This window comes from Manduca sexta, chromosome 28 (assembly GCF_014839805.1).
Source record: "Manduca sexta isolate Smith_Timp_Sample1 chromosome 28, JHU_Msex_v1.0, whole genome shotgun sequence".
In the NCBI taxonomy this organism is placed as follows: domain Eukaryota; kingdom Metazoa; phylum Arthropoda; class Insecta; order Lepidoptera; family Sphingidae; genus Manduca; species Manduca sexta.
This window is the reverse complement of record NC_051142.1, coordinates 3,767,238-3,795,004: the sequence shown is the minus strand read 5'-3', so window position 1 is coordinate 3,795,004 and position 27,767 is coordinate 3,767,238. Positions and strand designations below refer to the sequence as shown.

Here is a 27,767-nt window from a genome sequence, read left to right as displayed (position 1 = left end):
GATGCTGCAAAGCACAACCATTGCCAGATTGGGATGGCATATTGTAATCCTTAATTAGTTCCTTATGAGCATGTTGATTATAACCACTTATAGCGGTAGGTGGTGGGCGTGGCTTTAAAAAGATTGTTTTTGTGTGATGTAGATTTATTGGTTGGCTGTTTAAAGTTTAAAGGTTCATTACTAAGAGGTTTATTAATCAATACATCAGCAAAAGATCTGTTAACTGATGGAAAATTTTTTGCAGCTTCGGTATAAGAAATACAATTCTCAGCCATGTACAGCTTAATATCTTTTGTCTGTTAAATTCTGGGCAACATTTATTAATAGCAAAATGATTACCAGAACACAAGCAACATGAGCCGCAATCCTCTTCCACATTGCAAGAATCTCCTGTGTGTCCTTGACCACATTTAAAACATCGAGGTTTTGATCTACATTGTACTTTCGTGTGACCAAAGCGACAGCATGCAAAGCATTGGACAGTTGGGTAAACATATAACTCAACAGGAAGAGCATTGTAGCACATAAATATACGTTTAGGTAACACTTGTCCATCAAACGTCATTACAATTGTTTGGGATGGTTTCCATGTTGGAGAACCTTCCACTAAAACTTTATAGTTTAACCGTCTCATTTTTATAATTTTACCACATCCTATAGGCACTGTAACATTATCTAAAACTTCTTCTGGTGACCATTCTATAGGGACTCCCCGCACCAGTCCCATTCGTGTAATATTAAATGTGGGAATAAAGGCTTTAAGATTTTGTGAGGATAGACTGTTGTGTTCAATGAAATTGTTTGCATCAATGAATTTTGAAAATGACATAGAAATTTTGTTTCTGCCAATTCTTTTGATACTGCCATTTATAATATTTTTAAAATCATGTTTTTTTAGGAATTTGCCAAAAGCTAAAGGGTGGAGTGTGGAGCCGTCATTGGGGGATGATTGTATTCTGTGTACATGTATAACATATGGAGCACTATCAGTACTTTCGTATAATTTTCTACCCGATAGAAGTAGGGGTATGCTGGGGATTTAATGTGTCATTGCTGTGATCGAATTTAGTCTGTGTATCGGGGTTATTAGAATTAATTCGAGTTTCAGGTAGTTCCATTACGTCAGAATTATTGCAATGACAACTTATCGATTTGTTGTCTTCCGAACCATGTGTCCTTCTACGCTTATTACATCGTTTACAAATTTTGTTCAAACGACTTCTTTTAAGTGGGCGTTGAGAAAGTGAACTGTCCGTGTCCATTCCTGATTCAGATTCATTACAAGTAGTATTAATTGTTACATTATAGCCCACCGGAGGGACTGTCCCCCCAGGATCGGGGGGCTCAGCCATCATCCAGCAAGTAAGATAAAAGGACTTACCAGATGGCCAGCAGTGACAAAGAAATTAACAAATAAAGAATAAATTATAATACTTAAACTTAAAATATATCTAAAAATAGTTTATACACCACTGATCACTTTGAATAAGTTATTAAAATTATATTTTAAAATAAGAAATCAAAAAAGCGCGCCTTGCAAGTCGAACGTTTCCCGCCCTTTTTTCTTATATAATATTGCCTAACAATATAAATTGGATTGGATTGATTTATAATATTTCATTCGTTCAATACTGTTCTTTACTTCTTCCTTGAAAAATAAGGCAATTTACATATATTCAAGTAATTATCAGTTTCCCGGTAAAATATTAGCATAAAAACAACTTGTCTTTTAACATAATGTAACAAATTATAAAATTTCAGGCATAATGTAATGTCTTGCAATTTTAAATGCATATAACGGATTATGCTTTTTTAGTCACGTAGGAGTAGCGTATTAGAATTATATTTTGGTCTACGCAGAGTATTCTCCAACATGGAACGAGACTCCGATCCACCATCTACATTAATTTATATAAGCTGAGTCGCTCCATCATTTATATTATTAGTGCAAAAGTTTTTGTAGTTGGATGGTTGTTAGAAGTTAGAAGAAGTAAATGCAAAACTAAGTGAATGTATTTGATCAAAATTTTGGACATGGACATTTCCACATAGGCTACTATATATCACGGTAATTTGCTCTCATGGGAAATATTGGTATTTTTATTCAGATTTCTTAAAACTAAATCAATATCCGTTTCATTGATTCAGAACATTCCGAATCTTAGACGTTCCAGATATCCGTAACAAGATTTTGAACATAATTGATTCAGAATGAAATATTATATAGTAAAAATATATAGTTCAGTGAAGAATAAATCCCATATTATATTCTTATTTGCCTTAAAGCATAAAACAATAACTATTTAGCCTTTAATCTGAGCCTTTAAGGGTAGTGTTGATCTATAATACCGTGATATTTCGTAGGCTGTCTCCGGACTTTCGTTTTTTTTTTTGGTATCACTACCGTGAATACAATGTCATCATGCAATATTGAATTGTCAAATTGGTTAGTCGTCATTTTCTTCTCGAAAATGGCCGCATCGGGAGGAAATATTGAATGGTCTACAACTGTTAAACCAATATTAACAGCACTCTACGGCCCGTTTTTCGACAAAAATGATGCCGTGGAAATCATACAAGCCATCATTAAAAGGTATGCAATGTAGCTTTTACTAGTCGGCCATAATCAATACACAAGTATCTTGATGGATCAGCAAATTTTCGATTATTTATTTATGTATTTATCTTATCGGAATAACAAAAACCAAGTATCTGTATAAATAAATATTTTATTGGATATATTGATTAAAATAAAATGCAAGTCGTTCGTGGTCCTGTGTTGGCTTAGTATTTAAATCGGCTATTCTTTCTTTAAAAAAATGTGTACCCGCAACTTTCGTGTACTAAATAAGTTTTTGTTATTGTATACATAAAATATGATTAAAAGAACTGAAATGTAAATTAGGACTTCAAAGCAGTATGACTAACCATGAACACTTCAATAAATTGAATACTGATTGTATAAAAAGGATCAGCTTAAGTTATACTTTAACATACAAAAGTGTGATACAATGAATCATACTTCATTATTATTGGTTTGGTTATCAGTTCTATACTTTGATGTGTATATTATTAAAATAATATAAAAAAAACTTGCCTATTGTTTTTCTTGCCATGAAATTTTTTCCTTTGATTTTGAATCCATGATTATGGTAAAGATTCCTGACCCTTCTCTCACAACCTAAAATAAACAATATGAAATTACTAGAACAAAATGGTTGTGCAATATTTTATTTAAGGCTTAAACACATAATACATCTTCTTTATTTAGCTCATGAAACCAAATATTAGCTACAATGTGTGGAAGCATATTTGTTACATATTGTTATGATATGCAGCTGTACCATATTAAAAAAATGAATGACTAAATATAAACAAATATCTGTTCATGTTAATAATATAGACTGGATATAATATAGAATGGTTCTCAGAAAGAAAATTGTAAAGAGACCATTGGTTTGCATTTACTTTTTTCTTTTCTTCTAAGGCTAGCTATTGCTTGTGGCTTATAAGAGTTTTCTGAGATAAAAGTATTGCTATATTATGAAACTATCTCCATATCTAATTTCATCAAAATCTGTTCAGTACATTTTGAGATGATTCCTTTCGGACAGGCGGACAAATGTGGCAGGAGACTTTATTTTATATTTTTTTTTAGAAATTTTGAAGATGAACTTTTCTGCCATACATTATTATTATGTAGTTTTAAATGTTTATGTAGTGCATGCAATGGAAGCTCTCAAAAGGAATAAATTTTCCACATTATTTCTATAGACTAATTCCATAAATGGGCTATCCAACACAAAGAGATTTTTCAATTTTAACCAGAACCTCCTAAGATCAGCGTATTCAAACAATCAAACAATTCAGCTTTATATAATAGTATAGATTTCAAGTATTAGAAATAAATATTTTATCCTGTATTACATGAATAATAAAGAAATGAAGTTATGTTTAATTTTATAATAATATATGTATCATATTAAAAAGCGGCGATAGCCTAGTTGGGTGTGGAACGGTCTGCCAAGACGAATGTCCGCAGGTTCAAACCCCAAAGGCACACACCTCTGACTTTTCTAAAAAATCATGTGTGTATTCTTTGTGAATTTATCGTTCGCTTTAACGGTGAAGGAAAACATTGTGAGGAAACCTGCATATCCAAGAAGTTCTGTATAGGAATTTCGAAGGTGTGTGAAGTCTACCAATCCGCACTAGGCCAGCATGGTGGACTAAGGCCTAATCACTCTCAGTAGTAGAGGAGGTCCGTGCTCTGCAGTGGGCAAGTGTATAATACAGGGCTGATATTATTATGTATCATATTATGTTGAAATAAAGAAGGGATTTTTTGGAGATGTTTGTTAGTTAATCAATAAGTAAATTAATAAACAATTTGCAACAATAATGTTGGTGAATTTTACATTTCTTCCCATGACAAAAAAATATGTTTATGTGTAAAATTATTGTCTTTTTTATTGGGTTGCTAAAGGTTGGTACATACTAAACATACCTTACAAATGTTATGGCAATATTATTTTGTTCACAGCGAGGCTGAGTTTCAGAACCATGAGGACATTTATGACTTATTCTACACATGCTTTGCCTGTCTCTCAGCACATTTCATCAGTGTTAATGCTAACAACCGTAAGTTACTTTGTTTATTAATAAATATATATATTTTTTAATAAAAATATATCATACAGGCAAACAAAGAGCTATTTACAACTTTCAACAAAGCCTGTAATGTAATTTTTTATTGTTCTTTTTTAGTGCCCAATGATCAGCTGAGCACAGCTCGCGATGCATTTAGAGTGATACTCAGACAAATATTGAAGAAGCTCTCCGAAGCTGGATTGAGCTGTGATGAAAATACTGCCAATACAGCCGCTCCTAACGTGTCTGTTAAACAGGTTGGTTATTTTTAAATAAATTAATGAGATATTTAATTGGTGTAAAGACTCCTTTCTGATGAGCATTTCACATTTGTAATGTTTTTTTTTTCTGTAGCTCCTGCTACCTATTGTGGGACTGTGCGGCATTGATGGAGGTGGCTACCCTCAGTCAGACTTAGTTATCTTGACTTCTTTACTGAAGAATGCCAAGTTGCCAGCACATGTCAATGTGCCAGGTATGTATTGAATTTAAAAGGTTATTGGTCAAAGTACTAAGTAGGTCAAAATACAAATTAATATGATTAATTATTACTAATCACTTGTGTGGTTTGCCCAAATAATAGCATTTTAAATAAGTAATGGACTCTAAAGATACATTCATTTACAATTTCCAACATATTTTCTCTTCCACCGCACCATAGAAATACTAATTTTGATTATTATTGTAGATGCACAAACAGCGAAATCTTCAGTTATACCGAGCCCGATAACATCATGGGCGTCACAAACCACCACGTCAGAGAAGCAACCGCCGTCGACGGCCCAACGTCGGTCCGACGCATTACTGGAACAGCTGACGGCGCCGCTGCGCAACCCGCTGACGTCCGTGTCGTCTCAGAACGCCCCCGCCGCGGCCGTCATGTCGCCCGGGAGTAAGGACAGTTTGGACAGTACTAAGGATGGGAACGCTTCCCAACAACCTACTATTGATATGAAGGTAGGTTTCTTTTTCTTATGTAGTAGGATTTCATTTGATTTTCTTGGATTTTTGCTGTTCATACAGAAATTTTAAATAATCAAAGAGTCTTTTTATACTTTTGTTTTGTTTAGTATTTTGTCCTGTGTGTAATTGATGTGGCTACAAATAGCAATTACTTGGTAAATGATTATTGTAATTTTTTTTTCACATAATGGTATTATTTTGCATATAATTTTTTATCTTTTTATTTGTCTTCTAAAAAGTTTTGTTATTGTGTCTTCACCTTTTGGTATATTTAAAAAACGTGTGGATATTTTGAGTTGATATCTCTGTAACTTAATGGTCCTTGTTGTTGTAGAAGTGGGTGGCATCAACCTGCTCATCATTGCTGATGGAGCTAAGAGCCGGCTCCGTGGTGCTGAAGGTGTGCTCGTCTCTGCCGTGCCTGCAGCGGTACCTGAACCGCTGGCAGACTGCCAAAGAGACAGCTGTGTCACCACAATTCAACTCTGATGCCTCACTGTACGTATCTTATAGAATTTTCGGTTTATAGTCAATTTTTTGTTTTTGACATTTTTTTCTATACTAAGCGTTAGCCGCGGGTTCGCACGCATATAAAACCTTTTCTATGATAATACATGTCAAATACATTTATCCAGGTTATGGTTTATATTTGTGCCTTATTTAATCTAATCCAGTAAGATATTTCTGTGTTTACTTTTAAGTGACCAATTCATAAACTAATTTTGCCATAAATTTATTCCCCAACCAGGCTCCATTTTCTTGTAAACGAAGTGCACGTGTGCCGGCTCGCTCTCTCGTTGCCGTGTCTGGAGCCGTTCACTCCAGACCGTATCACCACACTGAGCGATGTCAGCGTTGCAGCGCTCCTCTGCGCTACAGCTCAGGTCTGTGATTTAAAAAACTGAGTTCATTACAGACAATATTATTTAATGTACAGCTTGCCTCAATACTTTTAGCGTGAACATAGTGGTTTCAACAGCCGGTCAGACCTGTCATCAATTAGTCTTTTAAAACAATAAACAATCTATAACAATGTGTAGACAATACTTAGTAGAAATCTTGATACTATTTTGTACTATCGCATATGGAGTCTTTCAATATAAAAAAATAATAATTTCAAATTTTTCTTTAAATATGTTTTTATCACCAGGCATCTCTCCATCCGAAAGACGAAGAGTACGAGCAGCAGACTGCCACTCTGGTAGAGAGCGCTCTAAGCCTCTACAACACTGTTGGGGAGACGTTCAAACAGTCCACACGCGCTGGTGGATACGTAAGTTATACTTAACTATTGTAAAGTGAAGTTTACATTACCAAGAACACTTGCGGAAGTTATCTTGTGTAACTTGTAAGCGATTATCATCGTGTAAATAGTAACGCCAAGCTGACTTCTGCAAATTTAGAAGCTCCTGCAGACTTACGGCGAGTCGCATATGTATAGAATTATTGAAGTATTGCGGTTAGTATAAATACCACATGCAAATTTACCTTAATAATAAATAGGGTTAATCAGTTTTCATCAACAAAACTAACTGCAGCTTTGTTGCTTTTCCTATATCTAATAATTTGCCCGGGATATAATGACTCATCTTGGCAAGATTATAAGTACAGTTCGTAAGGTTAACTTGACTTATTGTCTATTTTGATCCACCTCCACTATAGTCGCATAGTTAGCAACGAGGATTGATTGAGTGACGTGTTGATTGAATTTAACTATATCATGTATTGTTCCAGGTATATCAAAACCACCTTATGATTGGCGCATGGGTGCTGCTGTGTGGTCTACATCACGCACTCGCCGGCGCCCCGTGCCCCTCCACCACGCCCGGCAAGAGCCCAGCTAAGGTCCCGTCGAGGCCTTACAATCTTACTAAAATGTACGTATATTGGGAACAATTTCTGTATAATTCAAAGTACGTATTTTTGTATTTTGATGTATTTTAACCATGACATACGTAACTTTTGATAAAGAATTGAAGAAGACTAAAGTAGAGCACTTGGCAGTTACCAATTTGTGATATCAAGATTTTATGTTTATGTGGGCTCATGATGTTTGTTATTTTTTTAGGCAACAAGGGTTAGGCGTGGTGTGGGTGGCGCTGGGCGGGCGGTGCCTGGCGTGGACGAGCGCGCTGCTGGCGGACGCGCGGCTCGAGGCGCTGTCGTGCGGCGCGGGCGCGGGCGCGAGTGCGAGCGGCGCGGCTGCGAGCACGCCGGCGCCGCTGCGCGTGTTGCCGCAACACGCCGCGCACCAGCGAGAGCTGAGGCTAGCCGCCGCTGCACCGCTGCATCAGGTAATATGGCTATTAGGTTTTGGCAAACTGACACCCACCAATGAAAATATTTTTCTACCTTATACGACAAACATAGATAAATTACGAATCTCTGCCACATATCAAATCACTTTGTCTAAGATTCATACTGATAGAAACTATATCCACAGTACTTAAATAATCCTATTGGAGAGATTAACTAGGTGTGTCAATATCAATTATCCGTCATTTAGTTACTGGTGGCCCTCGGCGTGGTGTGCTACCGCAAAGCGACGAACCTTAAGCGCGCCGTCGTGCAGAAGCAGCACCAAGACGCCGACCCCGACCGGTCCGACTCCACCGTTTACTTCCAGGACATGATACTGTGCTCCGAGGACTCTGAGACTGACGATGGTAAATATTTACCCTTTAATGTTGTTTGTGTTTGTTAATTTTGTCCTAAACATATTATCTTTATTAGTAGACAAGGGTTCATTTAATTTTTTTTATATAAATTTAGTTTCATGACATGTTCTCGGTTTATTTTTATGTAGTTTTACCCCTTAATATGTTATTCTTTTTTTCTTTTTCTGTTTTTTGAAAATGCATTTTGTATGTAATTAACGGTATTCCTCCAGTTTTCAGTAACGTTAGTGTCAGATCCACAGCTTAGCGAAATAGCGAGTGGTAGCCGAAATAAACCGAAAGAGAATAGAGAGCGGCTCGCTAATAGTAAATAACGGGGTTTTGATTGGGGTGGTGTTGTCGCTAACGTGTTATTCATTTGCACAGAAGACAGTGAACCACTATTTGGGTTATGGTTCGAATCTACTCTAGTGGCGCCCGAGGCGGCGGAGGGCGGCGCGCGACCGGCCGGCGCCGACGCGGCCGACGCTCCGCCCGCCGCCGACCACGCCCTCGTGCCCGACAAGGCCGAGCCCTACGCGGTAAGTACCACCAGTACCCCTCTACACACTACACGTACTCATGCAATACGCGCGAGTAATTAAGTTAAGGCGATACCTCAAGGTCCATTTTCATACATTTTGTTTCGGCTTTAATCTGGGTAACTAAACAAGTATTGGCAAGTAAATTTAATATGACGAAATTTTAAAGGCAGAAATATCCATGATTATTAATTATTTTTACATTTTTCTTTCAACTGCGAGAACTAATCACTAACTAGACGTGAATTTAAATTCTTTACTTGCAAATACTTGTTTAGTTACCCAGATTAAAGGCGAAACAAAATGTATGAAAATGGACCTTGAGGTATCGCCTTAATCGATCTTCTTTAACTCCAAAAAAAACAAAACCTAATACTCGAAACACGACACAAAACAAAGTATAGTTTCAGGATAATTATCTAACGTTAACTGTTTTTTGACAGTACATAACGCTGGCAACAGAAGTGTTCACACTTCTGACGGATGAGATAATAAGCGAGGGCTCTGACAGGCTCGGCCAAGCGTCCCTCCAGCTGCACGATGCGCACCAGGCGCTGCTGGCCGCGCTCGCCAAGGACCTCGACCGCGAGACCGCGCGCACCGACACCGGTAAACCAACCATGCCGCTTACTGACAACCTCCTCACTGCATTCAACTAATCTTAGTCATTAGACACGTTATAGGCACATGCCGGCCTCCATCACCGCCGTGTTCATCATCATCATCACCGTCATCGCACCATCAGCCTGGATAGGAGTATGGAACGTGGTGGAAGCCGAATTTTAGCTTCCCACTTCTGTCTTACGAAGGTCGTCAAACCATCTGCTTGATTAATACATTGCATTGTTCATTTATTGACGAATAATGATCATTTTGTAACTCGTTTTAAGATGGGTTGTCTGGTTTCAAAGAACAATTGCTCGCATTGGTATAACATGACTGCTTTATCGATATAAACTTGTTCATTATTTTCCAAAATATCATACTAATATTTACGATTTTATATCATTTCATACAGTTTATCAATATCTAATTTTTCGGACCATCTGTCTATTTGTAATGTTTAATTTTTCAGTCTATGGTATGTACTATAGTAGATTGACGTATTGTCTATTGACGTATATCATGCCTTGCTGAACCTTAGGAGGACGTATGCTTTTTGACGTCCAATTATGTTTGGACGTCAAAAACTGTACGGCCCAGCGGGCACGTTATTGACTATATTTTACAGGCAACATATTATTTCTTTTGCGAAACCTCTTTTATAATAATGATACCAGAGTCTAAAACGTCAGACATGTTCGTATAGGCACAATATCCGCGTGCTTCGGGCCGCGTCTCGGCGCCCTATACGCGGCTTTCAGCTCGGCGCTGGTGCGTTACCTGCACAACTTGAGCGGCTCGCCCGCGTTCGCGTCGCTGCAGCCGGCTCTGTACCAACAACTGGCGTCGGCAGGATCGGATAGGAACAATATGACGCCGTTGCAGGTAACGTTTTTGAGAGCATGGTATCTTAATTGAAACGGTTGTTAGCTTACTGATGAATTTGAGCTGCCAATGCCTTATTTACATCAAAAATTAGGATATATAATTTCATTATTTTTTGAGAGTGATTGATTGATGTGAATACATGTACCAATCAATCAATCAATCACTCACTCACATGAAATACGGGAAATAAGAGAATTCTTATTTCACGTTATGAAAAACATTTTTGCAATTGTATTGGTAAAGACTGTCTCATACATTCTTGAATTTGCAAGCATTTAGTAAACAATAACTAGGCAGCTCAGGCACTTGTTTTACCAAATTACTGTGCATATAGGTGGGACCGCGAGTTGTAAAACTGATCGGCAGCATGGTGCTGAGCAAGGCGGCGGCCGAACGCGAAAACAGCATCCTCGCGATGTGGCACAAGCTCGTCAACACGCTGCAGGAATGCGCGCTGCAACAGCAGCCCTCGCAGGATCATGATTATGAAGGTAAAGGAAGACACCCAAAAATCTGACAAAGATGGCTTATTAGTTATGATTTCTGTAGTATTTTGGATGTTTACGAGTGCAGGTATTTGACGTGGTTTTGTCGCCTCAGTTATAAAAATAAAATCTCAATCAATATTGAAAGGGAATGAACAGAATCTGTTTCTCTTTCTGAGTAGGTCCCTAGTTCGAGCACTAATATTTTCCGTTTGTGAGTTACTGTCCCTTTTTTTTTATGGTGAATAATTTTGTGAAAATACAGTTTCAGTTGACTTAGTCTGATTGACTAAACGATTATTAGTTAGTTATTGTTTATAATAATAATAATGTTATTATAAACAATCATTGATGTTGTTAATTGAAGATTAATATATTTTTTTTTCCAGATTTGAATGTTGAACATGCCCAGCTTTTGGTATATCTATTCCACTCATTGACGCTGATGCAGAAGAAATCAGTGTTGCTTATGACATCTAACGCCATCATCAAGGTGACTGCTTACTTATTATTAGCAAAAATGTTATACTCAATGATTATACTCATTCTTTTACTCTCGATATATTTGATGTAATCTATACAAAATAGAGACAAGTTAAAACATCGAGTTTGTTTTATTTTATAATTAGGTGATGAATGACATATCTTTTCAAATATATTGTTTATTATGTTTGAATGAATTTGTTGTAGGTTGTGGAAACTTTGGGAATCACCGACAGAAAGAAGGCGATGAACTTGGCGCCGCATCAACTGGTGCTCACCACTAGGCTGATGCTGTTGCTCGAATATCTTATGAGACATCTGTATGACGCCCCGCAAACCTTGCTGCAACAGGTAAAACTATTGTAAGAGTAGGGGAGTAGGTTTATAGATGTGTAAAGGTTTTTTAGTGTCACATTCTTTTTTTTGTATAGAAATTCTATATAAATAAAATAGAAGGATGATATAATCTTTATTAATATCTAATAATTCAACATTATTATTCTTACTTAATTCAGATAGAGTTGAAATTAAGATGCAAGAGATTAGTGGGTTTGAAAAATATCGATAAATCTCGCTCAGATAGTGATTCCTTTCAAAAAATTTACGATGTATTTAAACGTCGTACATTTGTTATAGATTGAATGGAATCTGATCATATCTCCGGGACTGGCTCAGCCCACGCCGGAGGCTGGCACGAACGGCGGCAAAACTACTGCTAATGGACTGCTCAAGTCACGCATCTACTGCGAAGTGCCGTTTATAGAACAGGCGTATAGGCGACTCTCCCAAGATGAGACGTCCATGAGACCCAAGTTCTACTCTCTAACGAGTGCTGAAATTAATAATCAGGTGAGTGGAGGCTTCATTGTACTATATTTTAATTTAGGATATTGTACTTTGCCTTTTTATAGTATTATCGTCATACGCATTTAGAGTTATTTGAGAAGAATTAGATATATATTTGTATGTCCAGTGGTCACAGGATAAATCACCCATCTATTTGCTGTTTGCTTTTGGGTCAGAGGAAACTTTATTACATGACTTTGCTCGTTTTTTGAACTTATGTAACGGGCGAAGCTACCTTCGTATCAAATCTCAGGTTACTTCGGGAATTCACTGCGATGAGCTCCCGATGACGTGACGTGCGTACTCAACCAATGGAAGCGTGTAAACCCGATAGGTAACACGAGAGCATTTAAAGTTCAATCGGAGTAAGGAAAATAGCGTGGCACGCGATACATTAGAAACGTGTCATGTTATATATGTTTCCTTATGCAAGTTAACACTTTAATAATTTTATCTCTGCAAAAGCTCACTTTATTATACTTATGAAATTAATTTGTCTCAATTGCTCTCGGAATTTGTTGTACAAAATCGAATGTAGACTACCCTATTCGCTGTACACTATTTTTCCCACGTTCATACCTCAAGATCAATAATTACATGTATGCACTATTAACTAACAGGAGAACCCGAAGTTCGACGGTCTCGCGTGTAACTTCGTGCTGGGCACGCCGCACAAGCTGAAGTACCCGCTGCTGTTGGACGCGCTGCTCGCGCTGTTGAATTCGGCGTGCGTGTGCGACAACCCGCAGCACCACGCCTCCGCCGCCGCGCTCGCCGCCGCGCATTACTGCTTCCAGACCGCGTGGAGGTACGGGTTGTGGATAGACTTACTGGACGTTTTAATATTGTGTTTTAATTATATGGTTGTACAATCATATTGCGTGTGCGGTACGATACCACTCGAGGATTCGAAATGTTTGGTTGAAGTTAGACATTATTAAGGCAGAGTTGAACTTGTAAAACTAAGATCCTGATATTGTGTGAAAAAAATGAGCTTTTTCTGTAAACCAAAATAACATATGAGATGCTTGAGATAAAATGTTAATCTGTCCTTAGGCTAGTGATAAGCATGCCACCTGCAACGCCGCACATGGACAAACTCCAAGCCGGCATGGCCGCCGAACTGCCGTCGCCTCTGCCGCTGCATGCCGTGGTGTGGGCGCCCAGGGCGGACAACAAAGAGGTCTTCAACCCTTGGCTTAAGGACGCTCTGGTTAAACAGGGCATGTACACGCAGGTGAGTAACAATACGACTAGCGATATAGGTGAGGGAATATCGATAAATTCAACTGTGACATCGATTCATGATTTCTTACTAACACTGTCTGTCGTTGCTGGCAGAAATAAAAAACGTCATGTATATAAAATAAAATTAATTTTATGTCCTTCATAGAGTCTAAAACTATCTCTATATAAAATTTTATCGACATCGGTTCAGTGGTTCAGCCCCGAAAGACTGACAGATAGACCAAGTTACTTTTGCATTTATAAGTATGGATAAGATTCTTAAAAATTCTTGTTTGTCCAGCGAATGGATTGCCGTCTCTGTTGGATGTTATATCGTGCGACGCGGTGCTTGTAAGGCTGAAGCTGTCCTTGACCGACTTCCGGGCGCTCACCGACCCACACAAATTCATGTACGACCTGCTCGACTTGCTGGAAACTATATTAAACTGCTGTCGGTGAGTTATCTTGATACACTTTCTTTATATTTATTTGTTGTCTTTATATAGATAATTGTCTTTATATAGATAACATTAAAAATTGCCCAAGTTGTAAATGTAGCTCAATAAATTTTTAAAAAGAATAATATTTTTCAAGTTGTTCTTTTACATTATAATTTTTGTTCACGGTAGAGTTGTGTTGTTCGTCGTTGAGTAGTATTTGGTTCAGTTTATCTAGTATACACTTATATTGTTACGTTCGTGTGTGTAGAGTAAGCGCGGACCTGGAACTGGAGCCTCTGCTGGAGTCGTCGACGAACCCGTCGGAGCTGGCGGTGGCGGCGGCGCGCTGGCAGGTGTGCGCGACGTCGGCGCCGGTGGGCACGGCGTCGGGCAGCACGCCGCCGCCCGCGCTGGGCGCGTGGCTGCGCTCGCAGCTGCCCGCCGGCGCCGCCTCCGCGCTCGAGCGCCTCTCCACCGCGCCCACCATCGCTGTCGTCATTAAACTAGTGAGTGCACGGGGTTCAGTTTTCATTTTATTTTATTTATGCTAGTGACTGATGAGAATAGTATTTTGTATGAATTATCAAGCGCGCTACGGTTCTGAGCGATCGAACTAAATTAGAACTAGTACAGCGCCACTTGGTACGTTTAACAATCAATAAATAGTATAAAAAATCTATACAATGAAGTGACGAGACGAATAAATGGTTCAAATAGTAGATAAGAATAAAATTTGTAATAGCCATACTACTGATACTACATTACTATGCATTTGAACTCGATCTAAAAAAGCTTATCCCCCTAAAGGCCTACGCGTACCACATCATACCATCAGAGAGCGCGGTCCTTGATCTAGTGAACTCTCACTGCGAGGCCATCAGCGCCAACTCGAAGTACTCTATCGGCAACTCGCTGATGATGCTCGCGTGTTCGGCTGGTAAACTGCTCGAAGTGGGTGTCACCACCGTGCTTGATAGCGCGGACCTTACCAGGAGGACCTTGGATCTTATCGTGCCGGCGTTTGTAAGTACATTCGTTTTTTTAGTGGGTATAATAACTTAGGAACATTGATGATTGAAAATGGTTTTAGTAAAATGTTGTCCAAATAATATCAACCAGTAAATAACGAGATGTCCACGGCTGTCAAAAGAATTATGCTGGCTTGTGTTTTCGAATTTTAATGAACTGACGTTAGAAATACTAAACTCATGGCCGTCCTGAAGTTATTCCCTTCACATATCTTAGACGTCTGTTGTCCTTCATTATACAAAAACAACAGCAAAGTTGCTACCCGTTGCTAACTTCAGGACAGGTATAAAAGTGAATGATACATGTACTATATAATATAATACTATAATATAATCTATAATACTAGTTTACTCAACAGTGGATTTCAATAAAAATGTTTCGTATTGCGTGCAGACGGACGGGCGCGTTGAATTCATGGCCGAGCTACTAGCAGCCGTTCTAAACGCGCTGGTGCCGCAAGTGCACCGCGCGGAGCAGCTCATACATGAACACATCTTGAAGACCACGTACCCGGTGCTCGTCGATCATCTGCAGCCTTCCACTGAGAAAACTTTAAGACATATGGTAAGATAATGGCTCGGGTTTATTCATTTTCATTAATTGAAAATGTAGACTGTAAATGATTATAAGTCACGGGATTTTTATTTCGAATTCCATATAAAATTGGTGAGAGCAGACCTTCTATACTAAAACTTTTACTTGTTTGTGTAGGTGAAATATTGGGAGAAGATTCTAGATCGTCCTGCAGGAAGGTCGGCGTATGAAGGCGTGTTCTGCGATAACTCAGAGTTCTCGCTCGGTAAAATTCTTCTGTCTGCGCCAAACGCACGGACGCCATACGCTGAAAGGGTTATTAAGTAAGTTATTACGAAAATTGTACATGGGATAAATTTGTACTAAATACAAAATTATAAATTTGCAAAAAATGATTTGTTTTAGGCTATTTATCAAGATATTTGCTGGTTGTGAGAGTTCCGAATTGAATAGTTCCCTTTGCATATCTGTGTGCAAGTTTATTGGTGTTGCGGATCAACAGAAGCTAGCTTGCTTGCTTTCCCATATATGCATGGGTTCGCCCGGTAAGTTGATTTTACGACAACACATAAAATTTAAGAAAGACGAATAAACCCTGCTCCCTAAAGAGAAAGAAAGACGGATGTAAATTCGGCCACCCCAATTTTCGCCGTTTTTGTTTTTGGCGTCTATTAAATTCTGTTTAGTTCATGAGTCTCATTTTTATTTCTTTCCCATGTTAAGAGCGTTTACGTGCCGCGCGTGAAGTCAACTATAGGTAATTCTTCGCAAAATTCACTCACACAGAGCCGTTGCGTAGCTGTGTGCGTAGAGTTAGCGCGTCGGCTATCTTTATAGTCAGACCAACCAATTTTGATCTTTTCGCTTTAATTATCTAATTGGAATGTAACTTAAAAAAATTTAAGCATTTGCATTTAGAAAGTACCCTTTAGTAAAGTGGAGCTCATCATGAAGCCGAAAGATAGGCACCAGAACTCCGTAATCAGACAATAAATCAGGAAAATTACTGTGCTACGATGTTTATAATGGACCACATAATTACTCCATAGATCTGCAGTTTTAATATTTAGCGTATTGAAAGTTTAAATTAAGTCATTAGAAATTACATATTGAATTTATATTTTGAGTCAGAAGGTGTATGTAATGAGATATCATTTTTAGGTGTGTAACTAAAAGTGAGAAATAAAAGACTTCTTTTTTCGGAAGTTGGTTATATTTTTTTGGATAGTTTTTTTTTAATAGGTATTGCTTCTCAGTGACATCGATCATCAATCGATCGATTGTACATCCATGTATAACAATTTACCAGTTTTATATCCATAGTTTTGCATAATATTTGCGACACACGACGAAGCAAAATAGTTGGTTCTGTACTTTTTTGACCAACAGCAGTCAGCTTTGACTGTAAGTATGGGAATACCGTCTTTTTACATCGCCACAGGCAACATCTTTATCAGTTTCTTCCCTAGCGGCCTCTTGCATCCTGTCCTCTGCAGCTAATTTCAATCATTTAGCTAACTTGTCGTAACATTTCATGTAAACATTTTGCGTTAATATTGGTAAATCTATGGAAGCTAACTGTTCGTTTAAATTTGATCTACCAACTTCAGTCATCATAGCTCCATTCACAGTTCCACGATATACGTCCATACTATCAGTATATCTCTTAGCGCTTAAATTCCATATTGCACATATTACACTTCATTAAAAATGTTGACTGCAAGCAAACATTCTCTTTCAATAGTTGTAAATGTTCGATACTACAACCTGTTGCTCTGTTGTGGTTATTGAGTGTTTTAATTTGATCCAAAAAATATTGAAAATCTATAATTTTGCGGCTTTTAATAACCTTATTTATTTTGAGTGTAATATTAGGCACGATTACCTAAAAATTAAAAATATATAGAATATACTATTATCGTTATCGAAGTTTATGCAAACACTACATACTTAAGTAAACTGCATATGGATCTAGACGCGTTTAATTTATACAAGTATAATGACGCCGAAACCTGCACAGGGTTAAACGTCAGGATAAAATTATATGTAAAATTGATGTGAGCGTGTAAACCTAAACTAGCCCAAATAGTTAAGAAGATAGGTATACTAACTACTACTAGTAGTTTTATTCACTAGCTACATAAATTACCAAATCCCTTATTTCTAAGGTTCAAAGAGGTGAAAGATATAGGATTCCGTCTCTCGTCACTTGAATTTTCTTAACAGTGCGCATCAAGTGAACATAAAAACCTCTGTTATTTGAAAGTAAGCGTACCTATGCATTATGCAAAAAATCAGCCAAGTGCGAGTGGGACTCGCGCACTGGGTATTTGGCGAGTTGTAAACGTTTTGACAACGGGATAGCAAAGTGATTCTATAAGGCTAAGAACTCACGAAGCGGTTTTACTCGCGCCCGCCGTGGTTGAGAAACGGCTGTTTTATTTCCAAACTCATGACGACCGGAGATCTGTGCGATTTGTAACCACCGCGGTTCCGATTATGTCCTGCAAACTTGGCGAGCGATTATCGCAAGGCGGGCGGTTACAAGATGGACAGTTAACGGTCAGTTGAGTTCCAGAACGCCATGGACACATATCAGAAACGATCACGATGGAGGAAAATGGCGTCAGATTTCTGTAAACCACCCCTCCTACCGACTACCGTCGCCCACCTACTAACCACAGAGCGCGCTGGTGCTACCGTGGCCCGCACGATTCTACTAGTTGGCCGCCAATACAGCGGGTACCGCATACAACCGCGCACGCCGCGGGCGTAAAACGAGTTTTGAAATGTGCGTTTAGTCCATTGAAATGTTACAATTTAAGGACCGAATATTGCATTTCTTGGAGGACGCAATTTTATTTTGGGCCATGTGTGGGGGTCTATAGAAGCTTAACCTCAAGTTTGTGGGGTCGCCACCCGCCATCTTGGAAAAAGGGTGTGAAAACACTTTTTCGCGATATCTCGGAAACTATACGTCTTACAAAAATTTGTAAAGCCATAATTTGTAGCAAATTGTTTTGCCTGCAAATATATTTTTTTCTCCTTTATCCCCAAATGGTAACTCATACCTTTTCTACCTGCATAACATTCGATAAGTTAAATTTGGTAAGTTCTATGGCAAAGAAAGAGTTAGGAATAAATAAGTAAAGTTGTACGAATTTAACAAAAAATTGTAATAATATATTTACAATAAAAAAATCAAAAATAAGTTAAACATTTTGTTTCGACCGGATTCTCATGAGCATTGACGAACCCGGTAAACTTTGGAGCGCTGTAACAGCGTTTTAAATGAATGAAATAAAAAAATTATAGGGAACAATTTTCCTCAAAAGATCATTTACAAGTTAGTTTGAGGTGTAATTTTGTTGTAAAAGTTATAGAGCAAAAAAGAAAACTTTTATAAACATTTTCTCACATTTTGCTTATAACTTCTTTAATTTTTAATTTAGGGCAAAAGTTATATAAACATATTTGTAGGAAACAATTTGCTACAAATTTTGACTTTACAAAATTTATGTAAGACACATAGTTTCCGAGATATCGCGAAAAAGTGTTTTCACCCTTTACCATGATGGCGGCCAGGGGACAAGGGGGCGACCTCACAAACTTGAGATTAAGCTTCTATTGACCCTCCACACATGTTTTAAAAATAAAATTGGGTCCTCTAAAAATACAAAGCTCATGTAACATTTCAATGGGCTAATTGTTTTAGCTTAAGGTTCCATTTTTCCTTCGAGTAACTATGCTCAAGTGTTTAATGAGTAAAAAGCAACAACCATAACTACAGACGCATGTTATAACATTAGTACATCAATCTTTTAGCTTTTGCTTTAGCCGAAGTTTCAGCGTTGTTACGTTTCCTTTTCTTGCCTAGAAATAGCTTTACTTCCTATTGTGTCTGAAACATAATAATATAATAATAATTTATAGTACCTACTAAAATTATTGTCAATCATTAAAGAAAAAAATATTTTACTTACTAAAGTACTAAGAGATGTGGCAATCACTGTATACACGTGACTATTTTTTCTACGCACAGCAAAGTCCAACTGAGTCTCGCCGGAGCGACGAGCGATACGTCTCTCTAGAAAGCCTCAAGGCGGACTAATTTGAAACGATTTACGCGTTGCGTTTTATAGTGGTATTTAAAATATTTATAGAAAAAATAACAGAACTAATTTTGTAGAATTTTTAAATTGTATGTTTTAAGGAGATGTTCTTCTATTATAGTAATCCAATATTATATTCAATTAAGTACGATATAGTGATAAAAAAATCATTTAAATGACCAACATTTCTGAAATTTTCGAATTCTTTGAATTTTGTTTCTCATGAATTAAACATAAAAAGATATATTTTTCTCTACTAACTTTTTTCTTCAGGATCTTTTAGTTAGATAAAAATAACATATTTTTATGTTCCTTAGTGGTTTAAGATATTTTGAGCTTCGAAATAGACGTTCGAAACGCAAATTTGAAAACCCTGTTCAGTAATCATTAAACAATTTACAAATACTCAAAAATCTAAAAATTTTCTCTACTAACTTTTTAGACAACAAAATTTTCTATAATAATTACTAATTCATATGTTTTTAAAATAATGTTTTGATGGATATTATCTCCTTCGAAAAGTGCTGTTTTTGAGACATACGGCGCGCAGATGCGTAAACGCTCTTAACTGATTTTTTTTCACAGCGTCCACCACCGGCGCCGCCGGGACAACAAACGGCACTCCAACAGAAACCGAGCTACCAACGCCGACGTCGTCAGCCCCTGACGCGGCGGCCAATCCTGCGTCGGTTGCGTTGCGCAACGCACTGCGCACCGTGTTCCGCAGCGAAGTTGACTACACGCAGCGTTCGAACGAAACGCCGCCACAGCGAAACGATTCCGACATGCCCGTTGATGTGTTTGAAGCGCCGTGAGTACTGGTTTTATTTATATATAGACAATGCATCACGTAAAGACGAGAATTTTTGTCCGGGTTGAAGGACCAAATTTTGTTCTTCGGTCGTTACCTTACGAAAGTGTGGGTGAATAAGCGTATCCTATTTATGCACGGTCAGAGTTGTACGACGTTGTGTGTTTGAGTGTGTATGAGATGACGTGCGCCCGCGCCGCGTCCGTGCGTACAGTAAGCATGGTGTTCCGCAGGGGACGGCGCGGCGCGCGCTAGCGCGAGGCGCCGCCGCCGCGCGCCGACCCGCCCGTCGATGTGTTCGAAGCGCCGTGAGTTGTATAGGTTTATAACTAACCGTCACATCCAGAGCTAGCCTACGGGTAGAGTGGGATGACAGTACAAGACTGATTATTATGAACACGATTGCGGCTTTGCACGCCTTTAGTATCACGTATGCACATACACTTTTGTGCTTTAAAAACGAGCGTGGTAGTTAATATTTCAGGGTCGGTTTCTGGCACCCATATCATCTGACAGAAAAGTTTCATTAGGACACTTCACTCCACCCCTGTAAATAGGCAAGGCTGGCTCCAACACCATTGGTAACTGTTGCAAAGCCTTTTCAGCGTTTTAGGGCCACATTTTAATACATAATGCCTGACTCAAATTAAATAACACCAATTTTACTTGATGTTCTTCTTTATTATTCCTATGTTCCAATAAGGTCCTACTCCTACATGATAGCATTCAATAGCAAACAATTTTGCTGTTGAATGGTGTTTAATAAGACGGATGTCTGTATACAAATCCTCGTTACACCGCATCTATTTTGTATTGCTCAATGTATTAAGTTTACTAACTTTAGTGTTTGCAGCTATTTGAAAAGCTCGGCTTTTTATAATCATGCATTCTATGCAGTTTCCATTTAGTTGTTGCGTATGAATGCTTAGAAAATAATTAAGGGCTATGAATTTCTAATTCAAATGTTCTTTCGCAGATCTCCAGCGCCCAGGGCTCAGTCTGAAACTGCACAACAATCTGGTAATTCAGGTTTGTTATTATATTATTCATAATAACGGTTATTTACCACAAAAAATTACTGATGGTCTTAAATTAATTACAAAATGCGTCACCAGGATTTTCAGAACAACTATTTCATTGGATATTGATTTCTCATTAATTTTATGGTTTCCGCACAGAAAGTTGCAGCTGGTCGGACGGCAGTAAGGAAAGCGGCGCTGCGGCGACTAGCGCGGCCGCACCCGCAGACACCGCGCAGGCGCCGCTCACCGACAACGCCAATGACAACGCTGCGCTGCTATCAGCACTCTGCAAACATGTCGTGCAGCATTGGTATGATCCTGACATTACCATAGTATAATATCGTAATACAACAGCCAATGTGTTCTTAAGATGTAATACAGCAGTTGTAAAGAATTAAAATATTAATACATGAAATCACGTTCTGTCTGTAGGTTTATCTGATAACATAATCTTACAAGACACAAATAAAATATTAACACTTATATTGTCCCTTGTTACAGCAGTGAGAACGTGAGCGAGCGCATGCTGTCGACGCTGATCTCGGTGTGCGGCGAGAGTCCGTGCTCGCCGCTGTTGCTGCGCGAGATGTGCCGCCTGGCGGACGCGCACGCCGGCGGCGATCACCGCCAGCTGTTCCCCGCGGCTGTCGGCTGGCTGTCGGCTTGGTTAGTATACAATATCATGCGACGTGTCTGCGAAAAGTTGCGATTTTTTGTGTTATGATTTTAAATAATTCAAGAATAAAGAATCACGTATAGTGGCTAACTTACTTCATACTATTTTCATAAAAATAGCCATACCCTTTCATCTAATTTAAAATTTCTGTTTACTCATAAATGTAGATGTTCTTTTTTGTCTTAAAAGTTAATTTACATGTTATAGTTGTGCAATGATAACTTTTAAATTGCAGCGTCGATAATCTTAGTAGTCCAGAAGTACTGGAGAAGTTGGAGGAAGGCCAGGTTGATGGTAACCTGGCGCCGCAGATTGAGTCCTCTTGCGTGCTGCTTTCGTACCTGGCTGACTCTCTGCATGCCATCAACACGACACAACCTCATAGTAAGATATCCATCTTAGTATACCTATTAAAGTTATCATCGTATATGTGTGTAATGTGTATTTATTTTTTTTGGAAATAATTGTATTTTTATTATTATAGGTTATATAAATTAATATTGTCTTTCATAGGTTGGCGATCCGTTAGTCCAACTTGGGAATCGCCTGCTGATCTCGGATTTGACTTTGAATATACGGATGAACAACAAGATGACGATGACACAAGTGCGGATGATTCGGTAAGTATATTTCTTTTTACGTATTGCGTAAATTGACAACAGTCAAACGAAGGTAGTTAATGTAACGTATTCGTTTATCATTTGTAATAAACTTCACTAATCGATAGTAAATTTAATCGACACATAGCTGATGATCGATTTACTAATCGAATACTGTTTACTTGTCCAGGATGAAGATGCAATGTTGCAATACAAGCTGTGCACGTTCACGGTGACGCAACGAGAGTTCATGAACCAGCACTGGTATCACTGCCACACCTGCAAGATGGTGGATGGCGTGGGCGTGTGTACGGTGTGCGCGCGCGTCTGTCACAAAGGACACGACGTGTCGTATGCCAAGTTCGGCAACTTCTTCTGCGATTGCGGCGCGAAACCCGACTCCAGGTATGTTGTTTATTTCGGTATTTTGTGGAAAAATAAGAATTAGGCATTAATTGAATACAAATGCCACCAAGTTCACAGGCATATAGGTCCATTGTTGAATGTGCAATTAATCTGTTATCAATTTGTTAGTTTGCTGGGTGACGAAAATTTATTTATGCAGAAATATGCAACACTGGATAAATAAACATAATTATTATGTCTTGCAGTTGCCAGGCGCTAGTAAAGCGTTCGGTGACTCTTGGCGGTGCGGCGCGCGGTGGAGCCGAAGAATCGGCGCCCGCACCATCTACGCCGCCGCCCTTCCAGTCCCTCTCCTCCTGCATTGCTCGCGCCACCACGTCGGCCGTTACTAGCTGCTAATATTCAAGGTAACGTATGCGTTTTCGACTCTCCTACCGATCAGTGTATACTGGTATAAACTATCAGGTTGTTTAAAGTGATTTTCCTTGCTATGTTATGAATTGAAATGCTTTGTGTAAGGTTGTCGCGGGTTCCTGTCGTCGTACAGCGGCTGGGGTGCGTGCATGGAGTGCGGCGGCTGCTGGAGGCGCTGTCGGCGCCGGTGCGCGCGGCGTGCGAGCGCAACGCCCCACGGGCGCGCACCGCGCGCAGCGGCACTCGCGCAGCTGCACCTCGGCGAGAAACGGTTCACTCACACTGACAGCCTCATGCTGCCCACGCTAGGTCAGTATCTATATTTTTATTTGTATCATTCAATATTATCTTAATATCTCATGGGTGCATTTAACTTTAAAGCTTTAGGATCTGACATGGTAAAACAATCTATAGTTACTGGTTTGGTATATGTCATAAATACAAACATGCAAATATTGTTATCTCCACTATATGAAAATTCATCACTTGACACAATATGATGAAATGTTATCATAATGCCTTTCTTTAATTGTGGAAGTATTGGGTATACATTATTATTGTCATGTTGAGCAAGAACGAAAAAAAGAAACGACCAAAAATTGTATTTTATTTTTTAATTCAATAAAAATAATTTGTAATTTGGTTATGAACCTAAAGTTGACACGATTATTTTTTTCTTTTGCTTGAATGAAGTGCAACAATTCGAAGGGAAATCAGAAGGTTATAAGTTTTACTTAATTATAATTTTGGAACTTTTATAACAAATAAATAATTCTAAAAATAAATTCAATAGGAGTAGTAGTTTTTGTAGAATTTTTAAATGTATTTTAACTCGAAAACTTATCATGCAGTACATGTCATGTAGATATACAAACTCTTCATTACGCCAATGTTTATATTTCGTAGATATCAAAAATATATCAAATAGAAGTCAATCATGAAATTATTTCCTAATTTATGTTAGTCGAATAAGGCATTCATTTTTTATCTATGCGGACGCCAGGCTCGCAGGAAGGCGCGTTCGAGAACGTGCGCATGTCGTATACGGGCGAGAATGGGCAAACGATACGGCAGCTGATGTCTGCGCACAAGTTGCGTCGTGTGGCCATGTGTTGCTTGGCTTCCCGCACGGACGGCGACAGCACCTCGCTGTCTCGCATGAAAAGGTAAGATGAAAATGTAACACAGAGAAGCGGCCCATCGAATGTATAAATAGTTGCTATTAGTGTTTATTGCCAAGATACTAGTTTCCAATTATAATTAAAGAGACGGTAATCAGCGTGACGGCGCCCTTCGTGATGTTTTTTTGTTTTGCTGAAAAGTTACTACCGCCCAGCCTTCGTGAAGGCGGCTGAGCGGTTATATTAGGTTCACCGTGCCTAACGACCCGGCGTTGCGCTGGCCCGGATGCCCTTCGTGATTAACTTCAAAGCGCCATAGAGTGTGACGTTAGCTGTTATCGCTCCTAACACACCACTTGGTTTTCAGGAAAAATCACAGTGTTACAACTCTCGGCGTTGTTGAAGCAGGCCGACTCGTCGAAACACAAGCTGACTCTGACTAGGTTGTCCTCCGCGCCCCCATACCGTTCACGGTGCTCAGCCTGAGCGGCAATCCGTGGAACGAAGATTTGCTTGCTGTGTGTGGACTCAAAGAGTGCCACGTGCTCACTTTCAACAGTGGTGGTGAGCTATCATTGTACTATATTAACGTTATGTTTACTTGTTGGTTTTTATAAGGCAGTAGAGCGTGGTCTTATACTTGGATTGAATATTGCCATTATAGTTAAATAATTAGTTTAATTTAGCTATGTAATCATCATGATCATTTTTTAGTAGTCATCCTCACTTTAATTAAAGGTTAGAAGTATGTTTACTACAAGCAGCAAAAAATATTAGTCTTTGTTTTAGTTATTACCGACGACCCCCTGACCTACACGCTCTTAGTGTGGATACAATATTAGATGTTAATAATATGTCAACAGGTGCTGTAGCAGATCACTTAGTGTTGAACAACGCCCTGGAAGGCAACAACTACGTCATCAAAGCACTATGGCTTCCTGGATCGCAGATACTACTTGCCCTCGTGACGTCAGACTTCGTCAAGATATTCGACCTTAGCAAAGACTTGAATAATCCCACACATCACTTCCTCGTGCCCAGCGGAAAGGTACATTTCATGACGCTTGTTATATTATACAGCATTTACAGAAATAAAATGTTGAATTATATCGTCTTAAAATCTATATTTAAAAGCATGAGAGGTAGTTTGGTTTCAATGATTGTTATGGTGCCCTTGCGTCAACAGTAGGTAGAAAGAAATACAGTATTGTCAGTAATAAATAATCAATTTCCAACAGGTCCGAGACGTAACCTTCGTTTACCAAGACGGCGTAGTCCACATGCTCTGCATGAGCTCCGCCGGTCACATCTACTGGCAGCCGATGACTGAAGAGTCGAGCGCCGCACTCGGCACATTCTACGTTACTAACACACTTGAAGTTTTACACCCAGAAATACAGGTAATATTGGTGTATTAAAGGAATAAAATTATATTTCATTTATTTCATCATATTGTTTCATTGCATTATAAAGTATCGATTTATATACATAGTGAATAGCCATATAACCTAATTATATCGACATTTCTTACGATTGTCTTAAAAGTCAAATAATTATATATTTTTATATTAATTTTCAAGTATATTTAAAAATAATTTGCTTTTACAACAGGATGTCGCTGGTCTGGTTGGCGGAGGCGGAGTATCGATATATTACTCGCACACTCTGAAAATGCTATTCTTCTCTTACGCACAAGGAAAGAGTTTCCTAGCTCCGTTGAACAATGTGGAAGAGAGTGTTAAAGGTAACATTACAATATATTTAACTTTTATTTCAATACTTAATATAATAAAGCCATCGATTTATTTATCTAATGATAAAATACTATTTTTAGGAAACAAACAATATTGATATATATATTTTGTCTAGGAACGGCAATGATTACGCTATCAGCAGCAGCGACGCAGAAGGAAGGCGGCGGTCGCGGCGGCGGCAAGCAGGGCGGCGTGCAGTCTCTGTGCCAGTGGGCTGAAGTGCCCGGACATCCAGGACTCGTCACTGCCGTCATGCAGGCTTCCAACAACCCGTCGTACTCATGTTGACGCCTACGAACATATTTGTGCAGGAGATTAAGGTTTGTTTCATAATTATCGTTATTATTATTTCGTAAAATTGTTGACTTATCTATACATGATTGCAGGGAAATATCAATAAGATTCTGATACATTAAGGTCTTGTTTCATAACTCTGAGTAAATGTCACTATTATTTTTGTTGTACAAAATACATAATCTAAAAATATGTTTAATACAATAACTATCAAATAAAAATACTTGAAACGTGAATCAGGCTTTAAGTTAATTTCTCAAAATTACAGTCACAATGAGAGTTTTGTGAAATCGTCATTTTATTATAATTATTTGAATAGTACTACGACATTTAACCCTAGATTTACGTAGTAATACGATGCGTCTATAAAAAGGCTCCTAAATTATATTGGTCTTATCGATAGGTGGTACCAGCAAAAGCCAAGATCACGGACATGGTGGCCGTCCGCCATTGGTGCGGTGGTGGCGGCGAACAGAAGAGTACGCTCATACTTCTGCGAGGACGGGTCATTGCGCATGTACGCAGCGAGTAACGAGAACACAGGGTATTGGCTCGCGCCGACCATACAACCCACGCATGCGCCGCGACGACGACCTAAACAGCCGCTGCACCATGCCAAAGGAAAGGCACAGCAGGTAACAGTATCTTATTTTCGTACTGTATAACCATTTATAATATTTTAGCGGCGCTAAAAGTCACGAGCGGCGTGACGTTGTTTTAGTGACGTAACTTACTTTGACCTGATTTAAAAATAATGCTCATAGATTTATGAAAGAAATGCAACTGGCTAATTTTTGACACTATATCGATTTGAATTGAATAAATATATTATCGATATTATTTGATAGACCGTCACGAAGTCAAGCGCGAATGGCACGCCGCAGTTCCCTATCGACTTTTCATTGTGTCGCCATGACCGACATCGAGTTTGGCGGTAACGACCTGCTGCAAGTGTACAACACGGCGCAAATCAAACATCGCCTCAACACTGCAGGTAATGTTAAATGTTGATTTTAAATCTCTCACTTTGGATTCGCTTTATAAACATGGAGATGAGATAGATTTTAAATACATGTAGAAGTGATCCTTTAGTCCATTTCCTTTTTTATTTTGGTGCAGGTCTATACGTAGTTTCCACGAAAATGAGTGGATTCTCGATGGAAGTGATCAACTCTGATCCAAATATGGTTATTTGCGGTATAAGAGTGCTATTAGGCAGTCAGGATGCTGCCAGAACACCATCATTTATCG

General features: G+C 38.7%; 1 protein-coding gene across 1 annotated transcript; it reads left to right on the top strand.

The window, feature by feature from the left end:
- Positions 1-132: 132 nt before the first annotated feature.
- LOC119190988 (protein purity of essence-like) lies at positions 133-27,412 on the top strand (the record flags this gene model as incomplete). Its single annotated transcript, XM_037444682.1, is given in 48 exon segments — positions 133-2,593; positions 4,544-4,641; positions 4,768-4,907; positions 5,005-5,125; positions 5,339-5,607; positions 5,948-6,111; positions 6,362-6,497; positions 6,764-6,886; positions 7,348-7,490; positions 7,682-7,907; positions 8,120-8,279; positions 8,658-8,812; positions 9,256-9,421; positions 10,122-10,300; positions 10,638-10,794; positions 11,178-11,281; positions 11,479-11,622; positions 11,908-12,120; positions 12,738-12,925; positions 13,174-13,382; positions 13,646-13,799; positions 14,053-14,290; positions 14,592-14,807; positions 15,207-15,377; positions 15,525-15,670; positions 15,753-15,892; positions 20,045-20,270; positions 21,247-21,290; positions 21,449-21,602; positions 21,794-21,958; positions 22,204-22,352; positions 22,482-22,588; positions 22,758-22,972; positions 23,179-23,259; positions 23,261-23,340; positions 23,453-23,656; positions 24,351-24,467; positions 24,470-24,512; positions 24,834-24,921; positions 24,924-25,032; positions 25,332-25,516; positions 25,707-25,868; positions 26,080-26,212; positions 26,338-26,493; positions 26,496-26,542; positions 26,920-27,008; positions 27,010-27,151; positions 27,365-27,412. Coding segments are annotated over 48 exon segments (7,083 nt in total), but the record flags the coding sequence as incomplete, so codon positions are not given.
- Positions 27,413-27,767: the final 355 nt, after the last annotated feature.